The following is a 21,340-nucleotide window of genomic DNA, read 5'->3' on the forward strand; positions in this document are numbered from 1 at the left end:
AAGGAAGGAGTCGATTTGTAAGAAGTTCTCTATTACGAGTATCATTTAGTTCCTAGAGAGCTTAAGAACAAAGCTGAAATGGACGCTAGAAAAATAAAAACATTCTAATTTAACGATTAGTGACAAATACTGATATTCTTGGAGCAGTTTTCTTCGCCCGCGCCAGAGATTTGCGCGCGTCCTTGCGCAGCAGCTGCTGGAAGCGATGCAGCTGCAGCCCCTTAGGGTTTCAGAAGCCACGTGCGGTGCTTATCAATGGACAAGGACAAGCCACTAAAAGATCAAGTAATCGACCAGCGACCCCACGAGAACTACACGACAACAGACAGAGACAGAGATAAAGAGAGAGAGAGAGAGATAGAGAGAGATGGAGAGAGACAAAGGCACAGGCACGATACAGGCGTACAAATGAAATGAAGAAGAAAAATTACAAACGATTTCATTAATGCAGTCAAGTGTAGTGAGGGTCAGGTTAGGTCGGGACCGTCGGTGCACCTGCAAGCGGTCAGCGCCAGCGACAACGCCGGGGTGCGCACACACCTTGGGCAGGTGAAGTGGACTGCGACGACGGTGATGACGACGATGAGCCTAGGTCTAGGGGTGGGAAAAATGATTTACGCAATAGCGAAGGAAATAATAACGAACGATGGAACGGGTCGGGCTGAAACAATTCCGATGAGCGGCAGTCAAAGCGTCGTCGAACACTCCAAACCCCTTTGGCAGAGTTCGATTTGAACGTCTGAACAAGAAGATATAGCGGCTAGGGCCCCGTCAGGTTCGCTCGACGGTTCGCTCGTTTGGGCCACTTAACCGCAATTAGGGCTTTTCAATATTATTAATGATGATGGTCGTTCGCCCGCTTGCCAGTTGAAAATGTGGGAAATGCATTGCGAATTGATGACGACCCCGTGCAGTGGCAGTGGCAACGGCCACCGCAGACAACAACAACGACAACAACGACAACAGCAGCAGCAGCAGCAGCAACAACAACAACAAACAGCAGCGATGACGGCAACGACTCCGGACGGACAACAATAAAAATGCAAACACGCAAACCCAAAGCGCAACAATTTTCGAACTGCAATTTTAGTGTTCTGTGCTGCTTCGCTCTATTTGACTTTTATAGTTGCTATTTCTGTTGTTGTTGTTGCCATTTCTGTTGTTGTTGTTGTTGCCATTTCTGTTGTTGTTGTTGTTATTGTTGCTACTGTTGCTCGCTCACTTGTACTGTTGTTGGTGGTTGCTACTGACTGGTCGGCCGACCAACCATCCAACCATCCATCCATACATTTTTAGCGTTATCAGTGCAAAATAATCTTTCAATCAGCCCTCTGCAACGTCGTCGTCATCGTCATCGTCGTCGTCGCCGTCGTCGTACTCGTGGTTGTCGTCATCGTCATCGCCATCGCCATCGTATGCATATGCTTAACGAAGCGTAACCGGCAATTGTTGCAGCCGGGAAATGGGTGGGCGGGTGCTGGTTACTCGCCTATACTCGTATTTCTATATGAATATACATATATCTATATACAAATGTATGTATGTAGGGCTATTTTGCAGGCAACAATAGAATCCGCGAATGGTCGATCATTTCGTTGCGCAGGTTGCATTTCGTGAATTGATCGGCTGTTAATCTGCAGCTTCAGATTATAATTAGGGAGTAGTAATGTTCAATTTTTACAAATATTTTGACTTTCTCGCAACTACTGTTTTATGGTAATCCATAAATAATAACAAGAGAGAACGCTACAGTCGAGCAAGCCCGACAGTGTAATACCCTGTACCCAGGTAAACTTCCGTCACTGAGTTATATGCGCCCATAGCAGCAGCAAAAAGAGGAAGAAGAAGAGCGAACTTGTTGCTGCAGTTTGGAGGGGTTGTACTGGCGAGAATTTGTTTCGCTAATAACTTTTCTTAGAATTGACCGAATTGAATAAAATTTTGAACAACAGTAGACAATTATATATAAATTGTATGTGCAAGTTTGGTTTAGGTAGCATTTGAAATGTGGACGCTATTGACGAAATTCTGCAGCGGGGGAAGGGGGGGAAAATTAAAAAAAAAAAAATAAACTCGTCCTTACTCGGACCTAGGAGAATCTGGATGCCAACTTTGGTTATTCTAGCTTTTATAGTTTCTGAGATCCTCGCGTTCATCCAGACGGACAGACGGACGGACAGACGGACAGACGGACGGACATGTCTAGATCGATTTCTCTCGTCATGCTGATCAAGAATATATATACTTTATGGGGTCGGAGATGCTTCCTTCTGTATGTTACATACTTTGCACAAACCTAATATACCCTTTTTACCCTACGGGTACAGGGTATAAAAATAAGGATTTATTGGACAAAATTAATCTGCTTGGCAGGGAACTCAAGATTGAAAATAATGTCAGCATATTTTAAAGGATATTAGACAGCACCTATAATATTTGATATACATTTAATATAAAATATTAATATTAAATATACACCCAAAAGTAAGTATATACGAGTATATATAATAAATCAAAGTTCGATGCAGCACAATGAGATTTTTATAACTTCTTTGAATTCGGCAACAGAATTTCAAAGAACCTCCCCCCCCAAAAAAAAAACAAGTAAAAAAGCTAAAGTCGGGTGTCCCGACTTTGAAATACTCTGTACATATGTTTACAATAATTATAGAAAATAAAAAAAATTAAGAAAATAAAAAAAAAATTTGATCGATTTTACCTCTCTCGGTATTCGAACTCACGTAAAGGGTGTATAATTGCACATTTACATAGCAATTGCGTCTGTGTGAGTGTATGTATGCCTATGCGCATCAATTCGTGTCTGTGTAAGCATTTTCGCAGTCAACCAAACAGCAACATCAACAACAGCCGCGGGCAGCGCTGCAGCAGCGCTGCATCAGCAAATATATTTATGGCTATAACTTCTTGTTAAATCGGTCTATCATAATGAAATTTGGCATACGGACACATAATAACTAACTGGGGGTATTTCCAAAATTTTATTCCAAGAATTACGGGAGTTACGATTTGCGGGGTAGAGGGGGGAGGGAGGGGAATTCCAAAATATACATTTTCTGCGTATTCACATAAGGCATCTGGGACTAAAATTTGGTGTTCCTAGGTCTTATAGTATCCGAGATATAGGCGATTATACGAATGGAAAATCGGGAAAACCCCCATAGGGGGGAAGTGGGGGGGAAAATCAAAAAAATAAAACAAACTCGTATAGAATACACACATAACGCATCTTCGTGCAAAATTTGGTGTCTCTATCTCTTATAGTCTCTGAGATCCAGGTGTTCATACGGACGGACAGACGGACAGACAGACAGACAGGGCTAGATCGACTCGTCTCGTCATGCTGATCAAGAATATATATACTTTGTGGGGTCTGCCACGCCTCCTTCTGCCTGTTACATTTTTCAGCTCCCGCAAACCTAATATACTCTTGTACATTTCATGTACAGAGTATAAAAAACCTGGGCTGCCAATCTTTATTCTAGTAATAGTTGAGTTATTAGGAATTTTTAGTTGTTGCTCCTCTCCCGCTCAACTGTGTCTGCACACATAGACATTAGAGTAAAGCAACTCTAAGAAATACTAAAAGTGGGGGAGTGTGTTAAAAAATAAAAACATTGGCCTGCCTAGTGCTACGGAGAATATGAATACCTAGTTTTGTCTGCAATGCCTCTTTCTGTGCGTTACATACATTAGGCTCTAGCTTAAACCTTTTTTCCTTACCCTTTTACCCGTTGAGCAGGGTATAACAATGAAATTTGATGTAAATATGCAATTCTTTTAATTAATATACCGGGCACAGGGTTTACAGTTGTCGGTTGTCGCTGCGCGAATCTAGGATTCTACTCATTCAATATTAGATTTGTCGGAATAGAGTCTTTGTCAATTGTCAAGCATAGCTCTAGATTCTAGAGTCTAGAATGTTGGTCCTGGCTGAATTTATTTTGAATGAAAAAAAAAAAAAAACAATATTAGGTTAGTTTGGGTACAAATTGGATGTAGCAATGGTTTCAAAGTTTAGGGTTGATAGCAAAAATTCGGATGAATTGGAATTCGTTTTCATTAAAATCCATTAAGCTAGTTATTATAAATTTCAGCTCCTGCGTTTCTTGCTCTTAGCACCACAACCAATCTCTTAGTAGAGAGGGATTTCTTAGTAAAGATTAATGAGTATGTCCTTTTACGTTAATCGTGTCCTTGCAGTCAGAATCAAATCGAACCAGTAATGGTAAACAACTCAATATAACAACTGATTAAAGCCTATATTTCTACTAAGGCCTTAAATCGGCCTGTTTTATAGAAAATGCCTGACTTATAGGGTTATTTCTTTAAATAATATGTGCTCGACCTACTCCATCAACAAAAATATTATGCTGCGGAGTCATGACTCTGCCTAAGCTGTACATGACTGCAAATTAAGAATGGTTTCCCGATCAACCAGATTCTGATAAGCAGCACAACTCATTTGGCATCTGCAAGATAACAATAGATCCACCAGGCTTACTTTAAAATCCAACTTAAAGCTACAAACCCACAGACACACACACACACACACACAACTAACCTGGCGTAGCCTTCCTCCACAGTCCTGTCGTTTATGTCAAAAAATTTTTTCATGCATGCAACAAAACAACAACGCAAAATTCCATGGGGAGTCAAAAGTCAGGCAGTCGATGGTTACAATACTTGTATACACTACAACAAGGAGGAAAAAATGCAACAACAACAACAACGACAACTACAGCAACAATAACAAGAATGAAGGAAGAAGAAAAAAACAACAACCTCATAATTTAACTCGGTAAACTTTTGCGCCTTTTGTTTGGCGGCGGCGGGTGCTGCTTCTGCTTCTGTTTCTGCTTCTGTCGCTGCCGCTGCCGCTTTCACTACAACAACAAGTTATTGAAAAATCGCGCAAGGGTTGCCGGCCCGCCAAAGGGTTCGGAATTGAAAAAGAAAGCGCGCGTCAGGTGGCGGTGGTGGTGGTGGTGGTGGCCCTGGCGGCGGTGATGGTGATGGGCAGGGGTGGGGGGATGGGGAGGCTCGACTCTGTATGGGTGGCTCATTGGTAAGCGTGCGAATGGTGTGGGTGATTTAGTGTTAAATAAAAACTTTTAAATTGCCATTTGATCGTTTGTTTAGCGACAATAATGCCGCCATCTCTCCGTCTCTGTCTCCGTTGCTGTCATCGAGGCGGCCCTCAATTCGGAATGCGCCATGCCCTCTGACAGGTTTATAGGTCGCTCTCTGCCGATACCGCTGCTGATGCCGTCGTTGACGTTGACGTTGACGCCAGCAGCGACGTGACAATGACATTGTTTTGCTGACAGTTGTTGCAAATTTATTGAAAAGGTGTTCAGTTTTTGTTGTTGCTGTGACTCCGACGCCGACGCCGACGCCATCGACATCGTCTTCGTTCAGGACGTTACAAAAAATTGTCGAAAAAATTTATTGATATGTTAAAATTGGTTGGGTTGCCATAAAAACCTTGACAGCTCAATTTTGGGCGCAATTCTTTCAACGCTCTACGGCTCTCATTGTTGTAAATTTGACAGCAATTGTTTTGTTTGACAGTTTGTCGCATTTGCCAGCAATTGTCAGTTGCAAAGCGATGATGCCAATATGGAAAGCAGCTAACAGTGACTGTGTCCTGACGACAATTGAAAGGGGACCCACACTGAGTTCACATTTAATGCCCATAGTCGTGTGTGTGTCAGAGAAGTGGGCCTCTGCGCTTTATATAACTTCTTATACAGAGTTTCTATCTGAACCTTGAAGTTGAAACCGATTTAACGTGCAATGGACACTCTTTATTGATATCTTTGTATATTACAATGAGGTGCTCATTAATGCCGGCGTCCGCCGATTTACCATGAGGACCGTGATGTAAGGCATCGAATATGCCTGCAATCTCGACGCTTTATAAACTCTCTCCAAAGACTCTTCTCCACAAACGCCCACCGCGACGGAGAACAGTCATAAAGGAAGAATTTTTGTGTATTGTGTATTTCATCCAAATTAAGAAGTAAACCATTATCTAATAGCAGATTTGTATTCGTTTTATTTATTGCTATTTATATTACCTATAGGGAATCGGAGCACGTTTAATGGTCAACTGTTCCTAAAACATAAGCCTCGTTATCATCTTATAGAAACTCTTGTTCCATTGTTAGTATTTATTCAAAATATTCTATCGACGATCACAAATAACACATGTGAGACTTTACTGTTTATGTTTTATAAATGTTTTATACAAGTTGATGCAAATCGTGAATCCATTAAGCTATGGAGATAAGTATATATATAAAAGTTCAATTTTAATATTCAACGTTCAACAACAAGTATTGATATGCTAGAATTAGCCCTAGAGTCTTTAAATCAGACAAGGTTTGTAAAGGTTTCGAGTAAAATTGTCTTGAAAATATTTTGTCAAGTTCTAAGATTCATTTGTGGATTAAAGAACATAATTATTAAAGACCAGGAAGCGAAGAATTATGAATAAATATTGCTTATCATGTCTGCTATTAGAATATATATAGAACATTCGTATTGATTTGTAAAGCAATTTCCAATGCAGACAGCTAATATTTATATACTTATATAATATTTATATATTCAAATCAATGCACTTTTTCAAAGTGCATTCAGAGAATATTTTTAAAAATATGAGTCGTTTCGTTTGACGAGGTGCTGCGTGTTCCTTGTAATTGAATGTGTGCTGTAAGACCTATATTTTATTTGGGAACTGCCATGTTTAACGACTCTCGTATTACGCATTTGGCTTATCTGGTTATTTATTCATGAGTACCAATCAGGGTCCCAAGTTGGCGCAGACTTTGCCATTGAACCTTGCAGGGAGACAGAGACGACGCTGAAGAGGTAGGTAGTTGAACATCACAGCTCATTTTGCTTTGAGCCAACACATCGGCAATATAATAACAGCCACCATTTTTTAGCTTTATGTGTGGAGCTTTGCTTGTTACCTACATACATACATACATACATACATACACAGTTGTACATACATACTTAGTAGAGATAGAAACACACATCTATACCAACATAGTCGTACATACATATCTTCGAAGCCAGAGCGCGATATTTTTTATGAGACTGTTTCGTTTTTCGCTTAATCGCGCTAGAAAATCTCTAGAAATTGTAGTAGAAACGAACAGAAAAAAATTAAAAATATAAAAAAAAAATGGAGAAAAAACTCGCCGAGCGTTCAACTTGAAAATATGCCAAAAGACAATTGGTCGTCGGTCGCATAGCCGCTGAGGGCACGACCAAGCTGCGACTCTTAAGTTTTCTTCAATGTTTAGCGAAGCGTGAATATTATTAGAGAGCGGAGCAGAGCAGAGCAGAGTAGAGCTGAGCCGAGCCGAGCCGAGCTGAGTAGAGCATTGCTAGACGGAACTGGAAGGGACGGTGCGGGACGGCACCTGAAGAGACGATGACTAAAGATAGTGGCTGGGATAGGGACAGGGGCAGCGGCTGTGGCGGCTCAGCATTTATTAATAATTACCACTGGAGAGGAGTAAGGCAGCGGGACCAGCTCCGAACTGGCGGCGACGGAGCGAGCGGGACAGCTGCTGGATGAGTGAAGTGAGTGACTACCTCGAGTTGGTAGTAGTAGGAAATTTATTTGTTATTTATCTTTTTGGCATTATGCATGAATAACAATAAAAATATAAGTGAATGCTGCTGCCACTGCCTCTGCCTCTGTCTCTGTCTCTGCCTCGGCCGCTGCCACTATAAATAGTTAGGTAGAAAATAAGGCAGCAAAAAGCGTCATAAAAATTATAACAAGCCGTCGTTGTGGCTTGTTGCCAGTTACCAACTACCAGTTACCAGTTACCAGCTCCCAGTTCCCAGCTGCCTTAGCCTCATAGTTTAGTGCTTGGGAGTTCAGTCAATAGATTTAGATCACTTTGGACTCTTTTCAATGATGGTGCTGGCAATGGCAAGACTAACAAGTTGTGCTGGTGGTGCTGGTGCTGGTGCTCTTGGTAGTCATAAAAATAATGAGCTGGGCACGATGGCGACGTCGGTGGCATTTTTTTCTCCAAGTGCTCTGGAAATTGTTAGCATTTTGGCGACAATTTGAAACTGCTGCCTAGTTATACTTTGTTTTGAACTATAATCTGGGTATACGGCAGGAACTTACACTGGAACTTTAAGTTTTTAAAGCCTCTTCCACAGCTCCTCCACATCCATAAAATTGCCTTACTTTCAAAGTAGAAACACTCACATATGTATGCTCTTTATAGTTTGCATTTATTTTTATTTTATTTTTAAGACTTTTTATTTTGTATGAAGGCGTCTATGTTTTGTGAGAGTTTTAAAACATGAAAAATTATATTCACAATGATAAAATAATTCTTCGTGCTACATTTATGTTAAATCTTGACATATTTTCCGTTTGAAAATTTTAAAATATATTTAAAATAATTCGTTTTTTGTTAGGTATTGTTCAACAGCCCGTTCCTAGGTAATCAGAGTATCCATATTTGAATATAAACGTACAACTTTCCCATTTGTATCAGAACTCTACATATATACCTTTATGATCTTCTGTTCGCTCGTGTTTTTCTCAGTCTGCTCTTCCATATGTCTTTATATATTATAGTAGTGATCGGCATAACACTAATTTCCGCTATGAAATATTATTTTTCCCTGTATTACAAGTATATACAAGTAGTACGAGTAGAGTAGTAAGCAAAATGCCTTTCTTTCTGATCAAAGTCCTATACTATAAATACCATAATAATAATGGTTTTATACTTGTATGTATGTGCGGATATTAGTTGGTATTACCAGAATATATATATTTCCCTTTCTTCTTTATATTATTTCTTCGATTAGTTGTAATTACGGGTAGGTGTATGGCTGTTGGCTATCGAAAATTATATTTTATTCTAAAATGTGTGCATGATTAGCCTGTTTCTGTGGTCTTTTTAAATCATCATGATCTTTCATTATCTGATTATTTATCAGCAAACATGTGTAGAAATATATACATACATAGACATATGTATGTATGTAGATGTGTATCCAGCTGTACTTATCCGACTATTTGCTTGGCTTACCTCAGCTCATCAAAAGGCAAGAAGTGTCATCAGATTTATTGACTTAAACCGCTGGCTAATACACTATTGCATGCCTAACATAACAGAGCGATGTGGTAAGCACAGTCGCAACTGTCCCCCTCCAGCCCTCTAGCCCTCTAGCCCTCCAGTTCTCCAGCCCTCCACCCCTGCAAGCAGCCAGCACCCACTAGTGAGTATACTAGTTTTGGGGCACATGTCAAGTCTTAGTCTTTGGGCATATTTATCAGCATGTAAACAAGCGCTAGCGTTTTGTGATTGTTATTGTTTCTTTTTGTTATTTGTTATTTACTGGCAACTTCCTAAGTATTTAAACGAAATCACATTTTATTCTCGGAAAGCAGCCTCATGGCTTTGGCATGCTGTGCTGTGCTGTGCCGAGCTCTGCTGCTGAACCTGCCGCCTAACAATTGTCGTGAGTGCTGCACTATCTTATCGTGAGTGAACGCTGCGACACTACACACACACACACGTATATATATATATATATATATATATATAACTATATAGATGCACACACACGCACACTCATACACATGGGCATCGAAGCCAGAAATCTTTAACAACACCACCAAATATACAAAGTAACGAGCATTATATCCACACTCCCCCACAATGCACGCAAACCCTGGCTGATAAAGTTCAAACAAACGAATTGAGGAGAAGAAAGAATTATATAGTATACCGTATGTATGTATGGCCTCTTATCAAGAGACCATTCATACATACATATTCATGTGCATGTATGCACTTGCTGTACTCCGTATTTGTACGCCGGTGCGTTCTGTAATGGATCTTATTGTTCGGCGTACAACTATTAAATATTTGCATAAGATCAGAAGGTGCCCAGCAACATGAAGAGATGTCAGGAATTCCAATGGGCCAACAGAACACAGCCTCACAGTCAGTTCTGCAGCATCCGCAGCTGCTCAATTGGGTAAACGAGTCCCATTACCTGCCACATCAACGTTTCTTTCACAATGCTACCACTCCACAATAAATAGATATGTAATTGTACAGTGTTGTTATCGCTCAGGTCTGCTTATGAGTTGTGCACGATATCTACCTACCTATGTATATCATCCACACTATAGCTAATCAAATATGTACATAAGACAATCGGCAGCATCAATTTGAAACTTCAACTTAACTTTAAATATTCTCTAATTTAACAGACAGATATTTTGGAGGGAAATTTCGTGGACATAAAGACTTTTCAGTTTCAATTTGTGACTTTTATTCTGTGAAATTATTTATTGTTAATAATTATTATTGTTTCCTTGATAAATATTCTTTCCTGTATTTACATTCCAGAGACAAATTCTTCCATGCAAGGGTCCCTATTATTTTTCGGCATGACTGTACTACTTATATAGCCTGATTTAACATAAAAGTGCGGCCGCTGCTGACTAGGGGTTTTACATTTTTTAAATTGTATTTTCAATGTTTTTTAAGTTCACAACAAAATACACCTAATTCTGTTTTTACTCGTTTTTGATATAACACGGTTTGAAAATTACAAAATTGCATATATATTTCTCTTGAGATAAGAAACCAATCACCTATTTTTGCATATGATCAATGTCTTTTTTTACACAGTTGTTTCTGGAACCAATATACCGTGTAAAAACACAATTAGGTGTATATATATTGAATGCTTTTTGTCTTTAAAAAAGTTGTATATACATTTTGAAGTTTTCCCCATACTTTCAAAATAAAGCAGATGCAATGCAAAAAAAAATCAAAATTAAAATTAAACGAAAACTTCTTGTACATATATTAAATTTTCTGGAGAACAAATAGTAATAAAAAAATAAAAAAAATAATAAAAGAAAGAAACAACAGGTGATCACAGATCACAGCTTGGAACATTCTATATAGATACGGATATGTGTACTCGTAAGAGTAATACAAGTATTAACACATTGCTGTACACCTTCAGTGCGTAGTGTGGTTTCTCTCTGTCTCTGTCCGTCTCTGGCACAGGTATTTCCCCTCATCATTAAAAATCAACCAAAGTCATGTAAGGAAGATAATTTCTCACGCAAAACGCCAACCACTCGCACCCGCACTGGCTCCGGCACTGGCACCAGAGCACACCATTCCCCCTGTTATGGGTACACCTCATAGCACCTTTGCCGTTGCATTTGAGAAGTTTCAATAATTGAGGTTCATTAAAAGAGCTTGGTAATAACGGCTGTGGCAAAGCAAAGCCAAGACCTAACACTTCCGATTATGAAATTTCGTTTGACAAAATGCCACAGAAATGTTGTTTGTTGTGTTGGAAGCAACGGTAATCATAACATGAAAATATCTATAATGTAATTGCGGGCAGATCGAGTCGCGACTATGGTGGCGGGAAATTAACTGAAAATCGCTGCTGTTGTTGCTATTGTTGTTGCTATTGTTGCTGTAGTCGGTGCTACTTCGTTGGAAAATCAAGTAAAACGCCAAAGCGATCACAACGCAAAGTTGGAGACGCTGACGCTGACGCTGACGACGACGATGTCGACTCATTAAAACAATTTTAAAAAATAATACAAAATAATTACAATAAATTATGATTACGCTTGACAGTGACAGTGGCCACGAATGATGAGCTAGTCCATGTGTGCGTGTGTGTGTGTGGCTGTGAGTGTGTAAGACTTGAGCATCGATGATGATGGTGGTGCTTGTGTCCGTGTCCGTGTCCGTGTCTTAGCCTGCCTTCTGTCTTCTGCCTTCTTTTTGCTCGCCCAATATGCAGGTGCAAGTGAGTCGTGTCTTCAGTGAGTGGTGACGATGAGCAGACAACAACAACAACAACACTAGCTACAACACTAGCAACAATAACAAAAACCACAATAAAGACAACATTAACGACAACGAAGACGACACCCAAGAATCGCTCAACTGTAGCCAAAAAGTTCGTTGTTCATTGCGCGCCACTGCTTTGGCTTCAGCTTTGTGCCTTCTCTTCTCTACTCTACAGTACTCTACTCTTCTCTCTTCTTCTATTCTCTTCTCTTCACCTTACTTCACTTGAATTGACTTGACTTTAGTTTACTTTTAATTCAATTCAATTTGGCCACAAAAATAATTACGAGCTGTCCATGCTCACGCGTAACGTGTGAGCCATGGGGCTAGCTATCTATGTACATACATACATATATCTTTGTACAAGTACATACATACAATTATGTACATACTACTTGTATAGGTATATGGACAATAGCTATGTAACTGTGCTATATATGTAGCCACTTATGTCCACTTTGGAAAACTCCTGCATCACTGCCTTTCTAGCATTGATTATCCTTATTATATGAAAATTATTGTCACTTGCATTTTTCTGTCCATTTCCGCTCAGATCTCCTACTATTGTCTGAAGAATGATTTCTTAATCATAAACCACGCCTAGGTTTTATAACCAGTGCTTTTAAACCCCATTTATTGAATTCATTTGTCTATTTGTTAGTATGTCCCCTCAGATCTTCAATTCTATCGCAGCTAGAGAGAGAATCTCTTGTTTGGGCTTCCCTATCAACTGCATATACATCAAGTTGCTTTCTTTAAAAACTAACCCCAACTTATTTTTGCAGTATTGGTTAGAAATACTTCAATCGTATTAGTAAATCGTCTATTGATACAATAATATTTATAATATAATAATAATATATATGTTCACAATTTTCTCATCATAAACTCAGTTCTTAGAAATTGTATAAACAATTGTTATAAACAAATAAGAAAACGTGTCATAAAAACTACTACTATAAAAACTATACTATATATACTACAGTCCTTACAAAGACTTTCTCAATTAGAAACTAGCAAGAGTTATATAAGATATTGAGAATTACAAAAAATAGCACTGAACTACTGCATGTTAATATATTCTGAGACGGGAAATGCAGACTTCTCGTTGATTTGATTTTCTCGCAGTGTAGTCAATTCAACATAGACTTATGTACAGTCCCAACAAAGACTTTCTCAATTATAATATAGCAAGAGCCATACAAGATATTGGTAAACACATTAAATATCACTGAACTACTTCAATTTAAAATATTCTGAGTCGGGAAATGAAGACTTTGTTGAGGCTCGTTGATTTGATTTTCTCGCAGTGTAGTCAATTCAACATAGACTTACAAGTATGTACAGTCCCAACAAAGACTTTCTCAATTAGAATATAGCAAGAGCCATACAAGATATTGGTAAACACATTAAATATCACTGAACTACTTCATGTTAAGATATTATTCGTCGAGAAATGAAGACTTTGTTGAGGCTCGTTGATTTGATTTTCTCGCAGTGTAGTCAATTCAACAAGGACTTACAGAGGCGGGCGCCAGGCTATCAAAGCACAATGCCATTGAGAAATGCACGTAAATCAGAAATAAAAGCAAAAGCCACGGCCATATAAAGGGAACTTATCAAAAGGCAATAAAAATCAAATTGAAGCGAAGTGGCAGACAAGACAACGCCATGAAAACAACGGCGTTAAGCGGAGAAGAAAGACAGCAGGAGTTGGGGGAGCGGCTAAGGAGCTGTGGCTAAATGTGACAACGACAACAAACAAGTTACTATGACTTTGCTAACGTTGTCGTTGTCGTTGTCGTTGTCGTTGTCGTTGTCGTCGTCGTCATCGTCGTCGTCGTCGTCGTCGTCGTCGTCGTCGTCGCTGCTGACTGATGGATGGACATGTGTCGCATATATAGATATGTGCTTATATATGTATGTATATATGCCGCTCTCGTACACTCACCAGTCGGTGCGGCCCTGTCGAATCTTGTCAAATGCCTGACATAAAAATCTTCTCAAATCGTTAAAAATGCATCATCATCAATTTTTGATGCATATTTAATGTAAGAAGGCGCGCTGGACAAGCTCGTGTTGTTGTACTATTGTTGTTGTTGTTGTTGTTGTTGTCGTCGTTGGCGTTGTCTTCACTTTAACTGCAAAGTGCGACATAAAAATTGATTTAACAGAGGAACGAAATGCAAAAGCAACTACCCATAGATCGGCTCAAAACATTACAGCTATTGGGCCCAATGGCTCAATTAGAGGTAACATCGATCTATTGGAAAGAAGGGGGGGAAGGGGAGCTGAAGCAAGCGTATACCAATAATAAAGGCTTGGCTCAATTAAAGGTAACATCGATCTATTGGAAATAAGGGGGAAAGGCATCTGAAGCAAGCGTATACCAATATTTGTTGTGACTAGTGCATTCATTTATAAGAATCATTCTTGTAGCACTAGGAACTAATAATAATAATAAATAATAATAAATAAATAAATAATCAAGGCTTAAAGAATATCTAATACATTTTTGCAATATCTAGCACCATTTAGGGCAGTTTTAATATATCGCGCGCCTAGACAATTTAATACATAAAATTGAATTAAATACACATTTAGATACAAAATATGCAATTGATGGTACAGAAAAAGCTACGCTTAGGTAGGACTTCTGGACTGCTATCTTATATAGCTTTGCACCCTGATGCATCATGATAAGTATATTTTAAGTGAATGTGGCAACAGCGCTTTTTCGTAATTTTTCCATTTTGGAGGGCACCACAATAACAAAACTATTACAGCTGTCTTTATGAACAATTTATTATATTTACAAAAAATATATATGTAGGCCGCTTTAAGCTCATTTCGTCAGGAACAAATACACAATCCCTGACGACTATATCCAAAAGGATATCGGCTGTAAAAGTTTAACAAAATACGAGGCATAGTTTCTTATTTGTACATTTTCTGTATAAAAATGTTGAAAGCAGTTGGGAACTGACCTTCGCTAGTGTAGTCTTTATAGAGTAGTCTCTATAAAACCATCCTCACTATTATTAGAAATGTATGCAAGCCTGTTTTATTAAAAGCTATGAAGCCCATTTCTATTAGTAATGGATCTGATCATACGCTCGTTGCTGTAAAGCCATGATTACATGATTTGTAAATGATTACCTAAAATCTTTTCGTCCACGCAAAAGAGAGTATTTTCTATCAAACATTTTTCTTTTGCAATCTATTGTTAAAGGGTTGGACTTTGAATTGTATAATATATTGTGGTATATAGAATTCCTATTAGGAATGTGCAATTCGGATTTAAAATATTCTATAAAAAGCCTGAATTTAAGTGCGTATTAAGTTTTCAAATATGTAGTTGTTGCCACAACAAGTTAAGATTAGCTATTTGACTTGATTGCTGCCTTAGAACTGTCCCCCGTATCCAAACAGGCCTAGCCCACATACCTTCGGAGCACTTCCTGATCATCTACTTTGTCGGCCGCACACGCCCAGTCCGTTGTGTACCCTAGCCTGATCCTGCGGTGCCTCTTTGTCGGTCTGCCGGCTCGCACTTGTGCTTTGTTTGCTAACAAGTGCTAGAGCTCTGGTTAGCCACAGGCAACCACCAGTACCCGCACCACAAATTAAGGCCGCCACCGCTGCCGCCGTTAAATTTCACATGTAAATATGAAATGGTTTACGGGGGTATTGCTTCCTGGAAACCTGCCATTCAGTTGTTTCCTTGCGGTTTCCTGCACTTGCTCGAACATCCCTGAAAATCCCTCAAAGTTCCGCCAGAAATGTTTCCAATATTGCGGCATCGGCACCTATTTCTATTTATACCTAAGTACAGCCACTTTATCAGAATCGGATTTTGCTATTTGCCTGTGAACTTACACCCTCAATTATATGAATATTTATGTTTGTATGATCCATGCCGTTGCCGACGTAGACTCTTCCAAATAACAGATTTTGTAGAGCACTGGTTTTCCTCGGTTTGTTTGAATGTTCATGAGTTTCCGGCTAGCTGAGCCCAAAAGTCAAGTCAGGCCAACTTTCATAAATTAGTCATTGAACCCAGAAACATAGACAACAACAATAAAAACAAAGACTAACACTACTAATTTTTATATAGTGTGAATCTCTGACTAAAGCTTTAAACAATATGCCATGAATGTGTGTATGTGCATATTTATGTATGTACTTGTACATACGCATAGTAATAGTCGAATGTACGCTTTTATAACTTTTGTGTCTGCCCTACACCTACAAGATGGGCATATGCGACCTTATGAGCGACATCTGAGGCAGTACATTAAAAGTAATAGAAGTTTAATATTATTTAGAAATTATTTTAGATCTGTTCTTATTTAGTTGCATAATAATTCATTTAAGCATCTGTTTATTTATTACAAATTACAATCTAAGAATAGATTTATTTCAGTGACAATTATAGTTTCTATTATAGTTTCTGATTACTTTTCTGTTTCCTAATTGGTCGAAAACCTATAGGCAGGAAAGCGGAATCCCTTCTGAAACTTAGTTCCTTGCAGCCTTAGATATTTTAAGTTATATTTTAGCCCCAGAAAGAAAATGTCAAGCTCTTTTTTATACTGAAATGTTGTTTAAATCGCCATAGAAATCCATCAATCGCTTAAAGTTATTTGTATTCCTTCATTAATTTATTAATATAGGTCTTCAATTTTAAAACTAAAAAAGGAGAACATTCTCCAAAAAGCCATAGCCATACAATAATCATAAATATATACAATTTTTTTCACCGGAACTTTTTGCTATAATTATAATTATAAGCCCAGACGTGATGCTTAGAATAACTTCAGAAATAAGTAAGTTATCAATTGAATGAAAAAAGGGGACATGTTGGTATCATCTGGATTGGTAGCACTAGCTTTTACTGTAATAGAGACATTTTCATTATATTAGCGGACTTGATCGTTTGTAGGGTCTTCACAATGTCCACTATCTCTGTGCAATGTCTAGCTCGTACAAATGGTAACGCTACTGAAAACCGAAAAATATTTAATTTATGCAAAAAGAAAAACAATACATTAACAACAACCAAACCATCTAGTATAACAAATATACTATATACGCAGATGTCGACGCTGGCATTAGGTCTGCATTATATATGCTTCAAAAGAAATTCAGTTCATATGCGGCTGCGGGTGAGCGGACGCGGACGCGGACGCGGACGGGGAGGGGGACGCTTGAGGAGGGCGAACAGTTTATAGACAAGCAGCCACTATATACAATATATAACCTACAACTAAGCGAGCATTTCCCATGTGTTTCCCATGAGCGCCACGCTAATTAGCCAAAAAAAAAAAGAGCTAACAACAAAAAATAAAATTTGGAAAAAAGAAACACAACAAACTCTAAAACAAAACCTAACAAAGAGCATTAAATTTGAAATTTTTTTGTTAATTCATATTAGACGCATTCGTCCAGAAAACGAAATTCAAAAATGGCGCTCGCTCTGGCGCTGGTGCTGGGCGCTGCCAAAGCAGGTGGAATTCGAGCAGCGACAACAACAACAACAACTACAGGAACAACAAAACCTCAAGCTGTAGATAAGACATGAACTCGAGACGCGCTCGTGTTTAATGCGTGGCCGATTCCAATGGCAGAGAACGCCCAGGTATGGCATGGAAGGGGGGGGAGGTGAGGTCTTAACAGAAGTATAGACTACCCTACGCTTCGCTGACTGAGCCTGAGTCAGCTTATCCAGCCCAACTGTACGCGACGCTGGCATATTTAAATATTTTCAGCTTGTGTGTGTGTGTGTTTTTTTTTTCTGCTTTTCAAGCCCAGGCCAAGTCAAGACAAGTCAAAGCAAGTCTGTGGTGCTGTGATCCATGACCGCCGACGCCATTTTTGATAGTCGCATTTATGATTTGCCAAAACCGAAAACTTTCTAAAGCCAACGCCGAAGCCAAAGCCAAAGATCGCTCGCCAAGCTTCTGGGTTATTGTCGTGTTGCCAATTTTCCATATTTTGGACTTACTGGCTGCACCGCCATTAGTAAGGCGTTTGACCTTGTGAAGCTCTTTTTTGACTGGAATGTCGTCTTATTTGAAAAGCAGGACTCAAAGCGTTAAATATTTCTAGGCCTGTCATATCGATCCTTTATAAATTCAACTAATTGTATATTTTAATAATGCGTTGCATTAAATGTTAAGTTCAGATTGCAGATCTTGGAGTTCATTTTTATTCTGATTTCCATTTAAATATAATGTTGGTCAAAAGAATTTAACAATTCACATACACTTCGAAACTTCTTACTACTTTTTAAGTAGGTCCTGACATGCTCATGCGTTTCAACAGCATTGGGACTGGAATTGTGATCCAAACCTGCGTTTGCCAGCTAACCCTAATCTCCCATCTTTAACAGTCCGGAGGACTCTCCTTGGTGTTGTCTTTCTCCATTTGCTGATTATTGGTCATATATGTACTCTTCTAGGTTGTACTAGAAACTATTGCCCTTTAATCTTGCCCGCAACATGATTTTTATCAATTACTGTCAACAGAGAGATCTCTCTGTTTTCTAAAATCGTCCCTTCTTAGCCATTCCCTTGGAATTCTCTGACACAGCTGGCTGGAGATTTCGCTTTTTGTGAACTAGAGTCTAACCAGCTATTAATTGGAATTAAGTTTCCCTCTTCCCTTTTTATACTTTTGTTGTTTATGTTTTATTGCGGATTTTAGTTGTTTGTTGGGGCTGTGAAGCGAGCTGGCCGGATGGCAAAAAAAAAGGTGAATATTATCGTTACTTATTCGATTCAGATTCAAGCTTTCCAATCTTGAAATGTTCATATTATAACTTAATGTACTTCTTTACTTATTTTAACAGCCCTTACTTGCTGACGTTGCTGACGAGATTAAATAAATAAATGAACTAGATGTTTGAAGAATTGCCCCCCATTTTGAGAATCTGGCGCACAGGATGTTTTCAATAAGCAAGTGATCAGCTCTATCAGCATCATCATCATCATAATCATGATGATGTTGTTCATAAGCATTATAAACATCATCATCGTCGCCGTTGTCGTCGTCATCGCACATTTTTAGTGCAAGCAATAAAATTTACTTTTATTAAAGAAAAACGAACCAAATTCAAAAGAATTTTTCGCAACTTGTTTCGGTTTGCTAAACTGACGACGACTATGAAGATCCAAATGAAGATGTAGGAGACTAAAACGAAGGCAAATGGTGATGCTATTGCTGTTCCCGTTGTTTTTGTTGTTGTTGTTGTTGCTGTTGGCGATGCTGCTGGCGATAGCGATGGGCAGGGGAGTGACGATGACAACGACGGCGGCGACAACGACATAAATTTAAAACCACCTACACATAAATTTTTGTAGATACAAAAAATAAACTGCAATAATCATAGCAACAACAACAACAACAACTACTACAGCAAGTGCAACTGTCAACTATTAAATGACATTTAACATGCCTACAACGCTTCTAGAGGCCTCTGCCGGACAAAAGGGGATGCCAGGAACGAATGCCCGCCGCTAATGCTGTCGTCGCAAAACTATGGCTATGTCGGCATTAGTTTCTTAAAATATCATTTCAAATTTCAAATCAAGTCATCAGCGCGCCACAGGCGAGCTGGAGCAGCCACCAGCTAACCGAGACAAGCTCATCATCGTCGTCGTCGTCGTCGTCGTTGTCGTTGTCGTGATCTTCACATCATCGGTGTCACATTTTTCGCTGCAGTGTTCTTTTTTTTTTTAAATCAGTTCCTGTTGCAATTATTGCTGGCAGTGTTGGAAAAAAGTGCTATTGTGATTGTGTCTTGGCAATCACGATATTTCGTAGTTGGAAACTGCATTTCATTAAATAGTTGAATACTCGAAAGGAAAATAACAAATGTTTTAATAATAATAACGATTATAATTAATCTTCTTTTTCTGAATGAAGCCACTTCCACTAATAAACAGATCTTGAGGCCCGCTATTAGAAAATGCAATTTGCAATGCATTTAATTATGTTCTAGACTCAGTTATTTCCATAGTTTTAGTGACAATATTCTGAAACCGTTCCCATATCAAGGTAGACAGACACCTTAATGCATTTAAGAAATAATAGGCTTTGTATTATATTATAGGTATTGTTTTTAGTTGAAGACTTGAAAAGAAATAATTATTTATTATTTATTTTTTTTTTTAACATTTGTAACTTAGAATTAATCTTGAATCACAAAATTTGATACATATAAAAGAATATAAATACCCAGAGCAACCCTTCAGGCTTTTTCAATAATAATAATAATGATTATAATTAATTTTCTTTTTCACTTCCAGTTCTGAGTAGATCTTGAGGCCCGCTATTAGAAAATGCAATTTGCAATGCATTTAATTATGTTCTAGACTCAGTTATTTCCATAGTTTTAGTGACAATATTCTGAAACCGTTCCCATATCAAGGTAGACAGACACCTTAATGCATTTAAGAAATAATAGGCTTTGTATTATATTATAAGTATTGCTTTTAATTTGGACAAACAAAATATTTTGAAATTCAAAACGATATCAGTTAAGTCCAGAAAAAAGTCCCTCCACTTCTCAACAGATTAATTGACGTTTGACGAACTTTGGGTCTATCCAGCCACTTCCTCACTCCTACAGACGAAGAACGAGGCTCCATTTCCAACAGAAACCCAAACAGCGAGCGAAGCCCCCTTGGGCTCCACCCTCGCACGCCCGAGGTAATGGATGATGGATGGGTGTATGTACATTTTGCATTCTGAGGAGCAACGATGCAAGGATAGTGGATGCCGAATATATTTGAATACAATACAGACGAATATATTGATAATTACCTGCTTTTAATGAGTTTTTTTCACTTGATCCTTCAGTTGCTTGTAGGAGCGCATGAGAGTCTCGTGTCTGTCCTTCTCGAATACGATTTCTCGGGCCAACTCAATAACCTCAAGCGCCAGCTGCTTGGGATCTGCAGTCTTGGCCAAAAGAGACTCCACGCTAGCGTAGCGATTGTCGAGTGGAAACCCCAATGGGTATTGCGGGGTCTTCACAAACGGAAGCCGTGGCATGCGATTCTCTGCCGGACGCGTACACATCAATTGCTTCAATTGCTGCTGGTGCTGATCTCGTCGCAGCCGCCTCTGATCGAACTCGTTCCGTTTCGACTTAATGTACTCACGATCCACAGTGCGCTGCTGGACTATCTGGCAGGGCTCCATCTCCGATGGTATAGATATGGCGGATGCTGCGAATCGGGCCACTGCCGATAGCTTGTTCAGGGCCACCGCAGAGCTGCAATGCTTCTGGCTGCATCTCTTTAACACAATAGTGGGTCGACTGAGAGTGCTGGGCATTTTAAGAGACTTAAATAAACTCATGTTGAATTTAGAATATATGTTTCTAACAAGGGAATTCTTTGAAAAAATTT

General features: G+C 38.9%; 1 protein-coding gene across 1 annotated transcript; it reads right to left on the reverse strand.

The window, feature by feature from the left end:
- Positions 1–20,372: 20,372 nt before the first annotated feature.
- LOC115629367 lies at positions 20,373–21,340 on the reverse strand. Its single transcript, XM_030525825.1, has 2 exons — positions 20,751–21,340; positions 20,373–20,674 (listed from the first exon to the last, which is right to left on the reverse strand). Exon 1 carries the CDS (start codon positions 21,288–21,290, stop codon positions 20,757–20,759), a length of 534 nt encoding a protein of 177 aa, XP_030381685.1. The 5' UTR covers positions 21,291–21,340; the 3' UTR covers positions 20,373–20,674; positions 20,751–20,756.

This window comes from Scaptodrosophila lebanonensis, unplaced genomic scaffold (genome assembly GCF_003285725.1).
Source record: "Scaptodrosophila lebanonensis strain 11010-0011.00,11010-0021.00 unplaced genomic scaffold, SlebRS2 tig00000142-arrow-arrow-pilon, whole genome shotgun sequence".
NCBI lineage: Eukaryota > Metazoa > Arthropoda > Insecta > Diptera > Drosophilidae > Scaptodrosophila > Scaptodrosophila lebanonensis.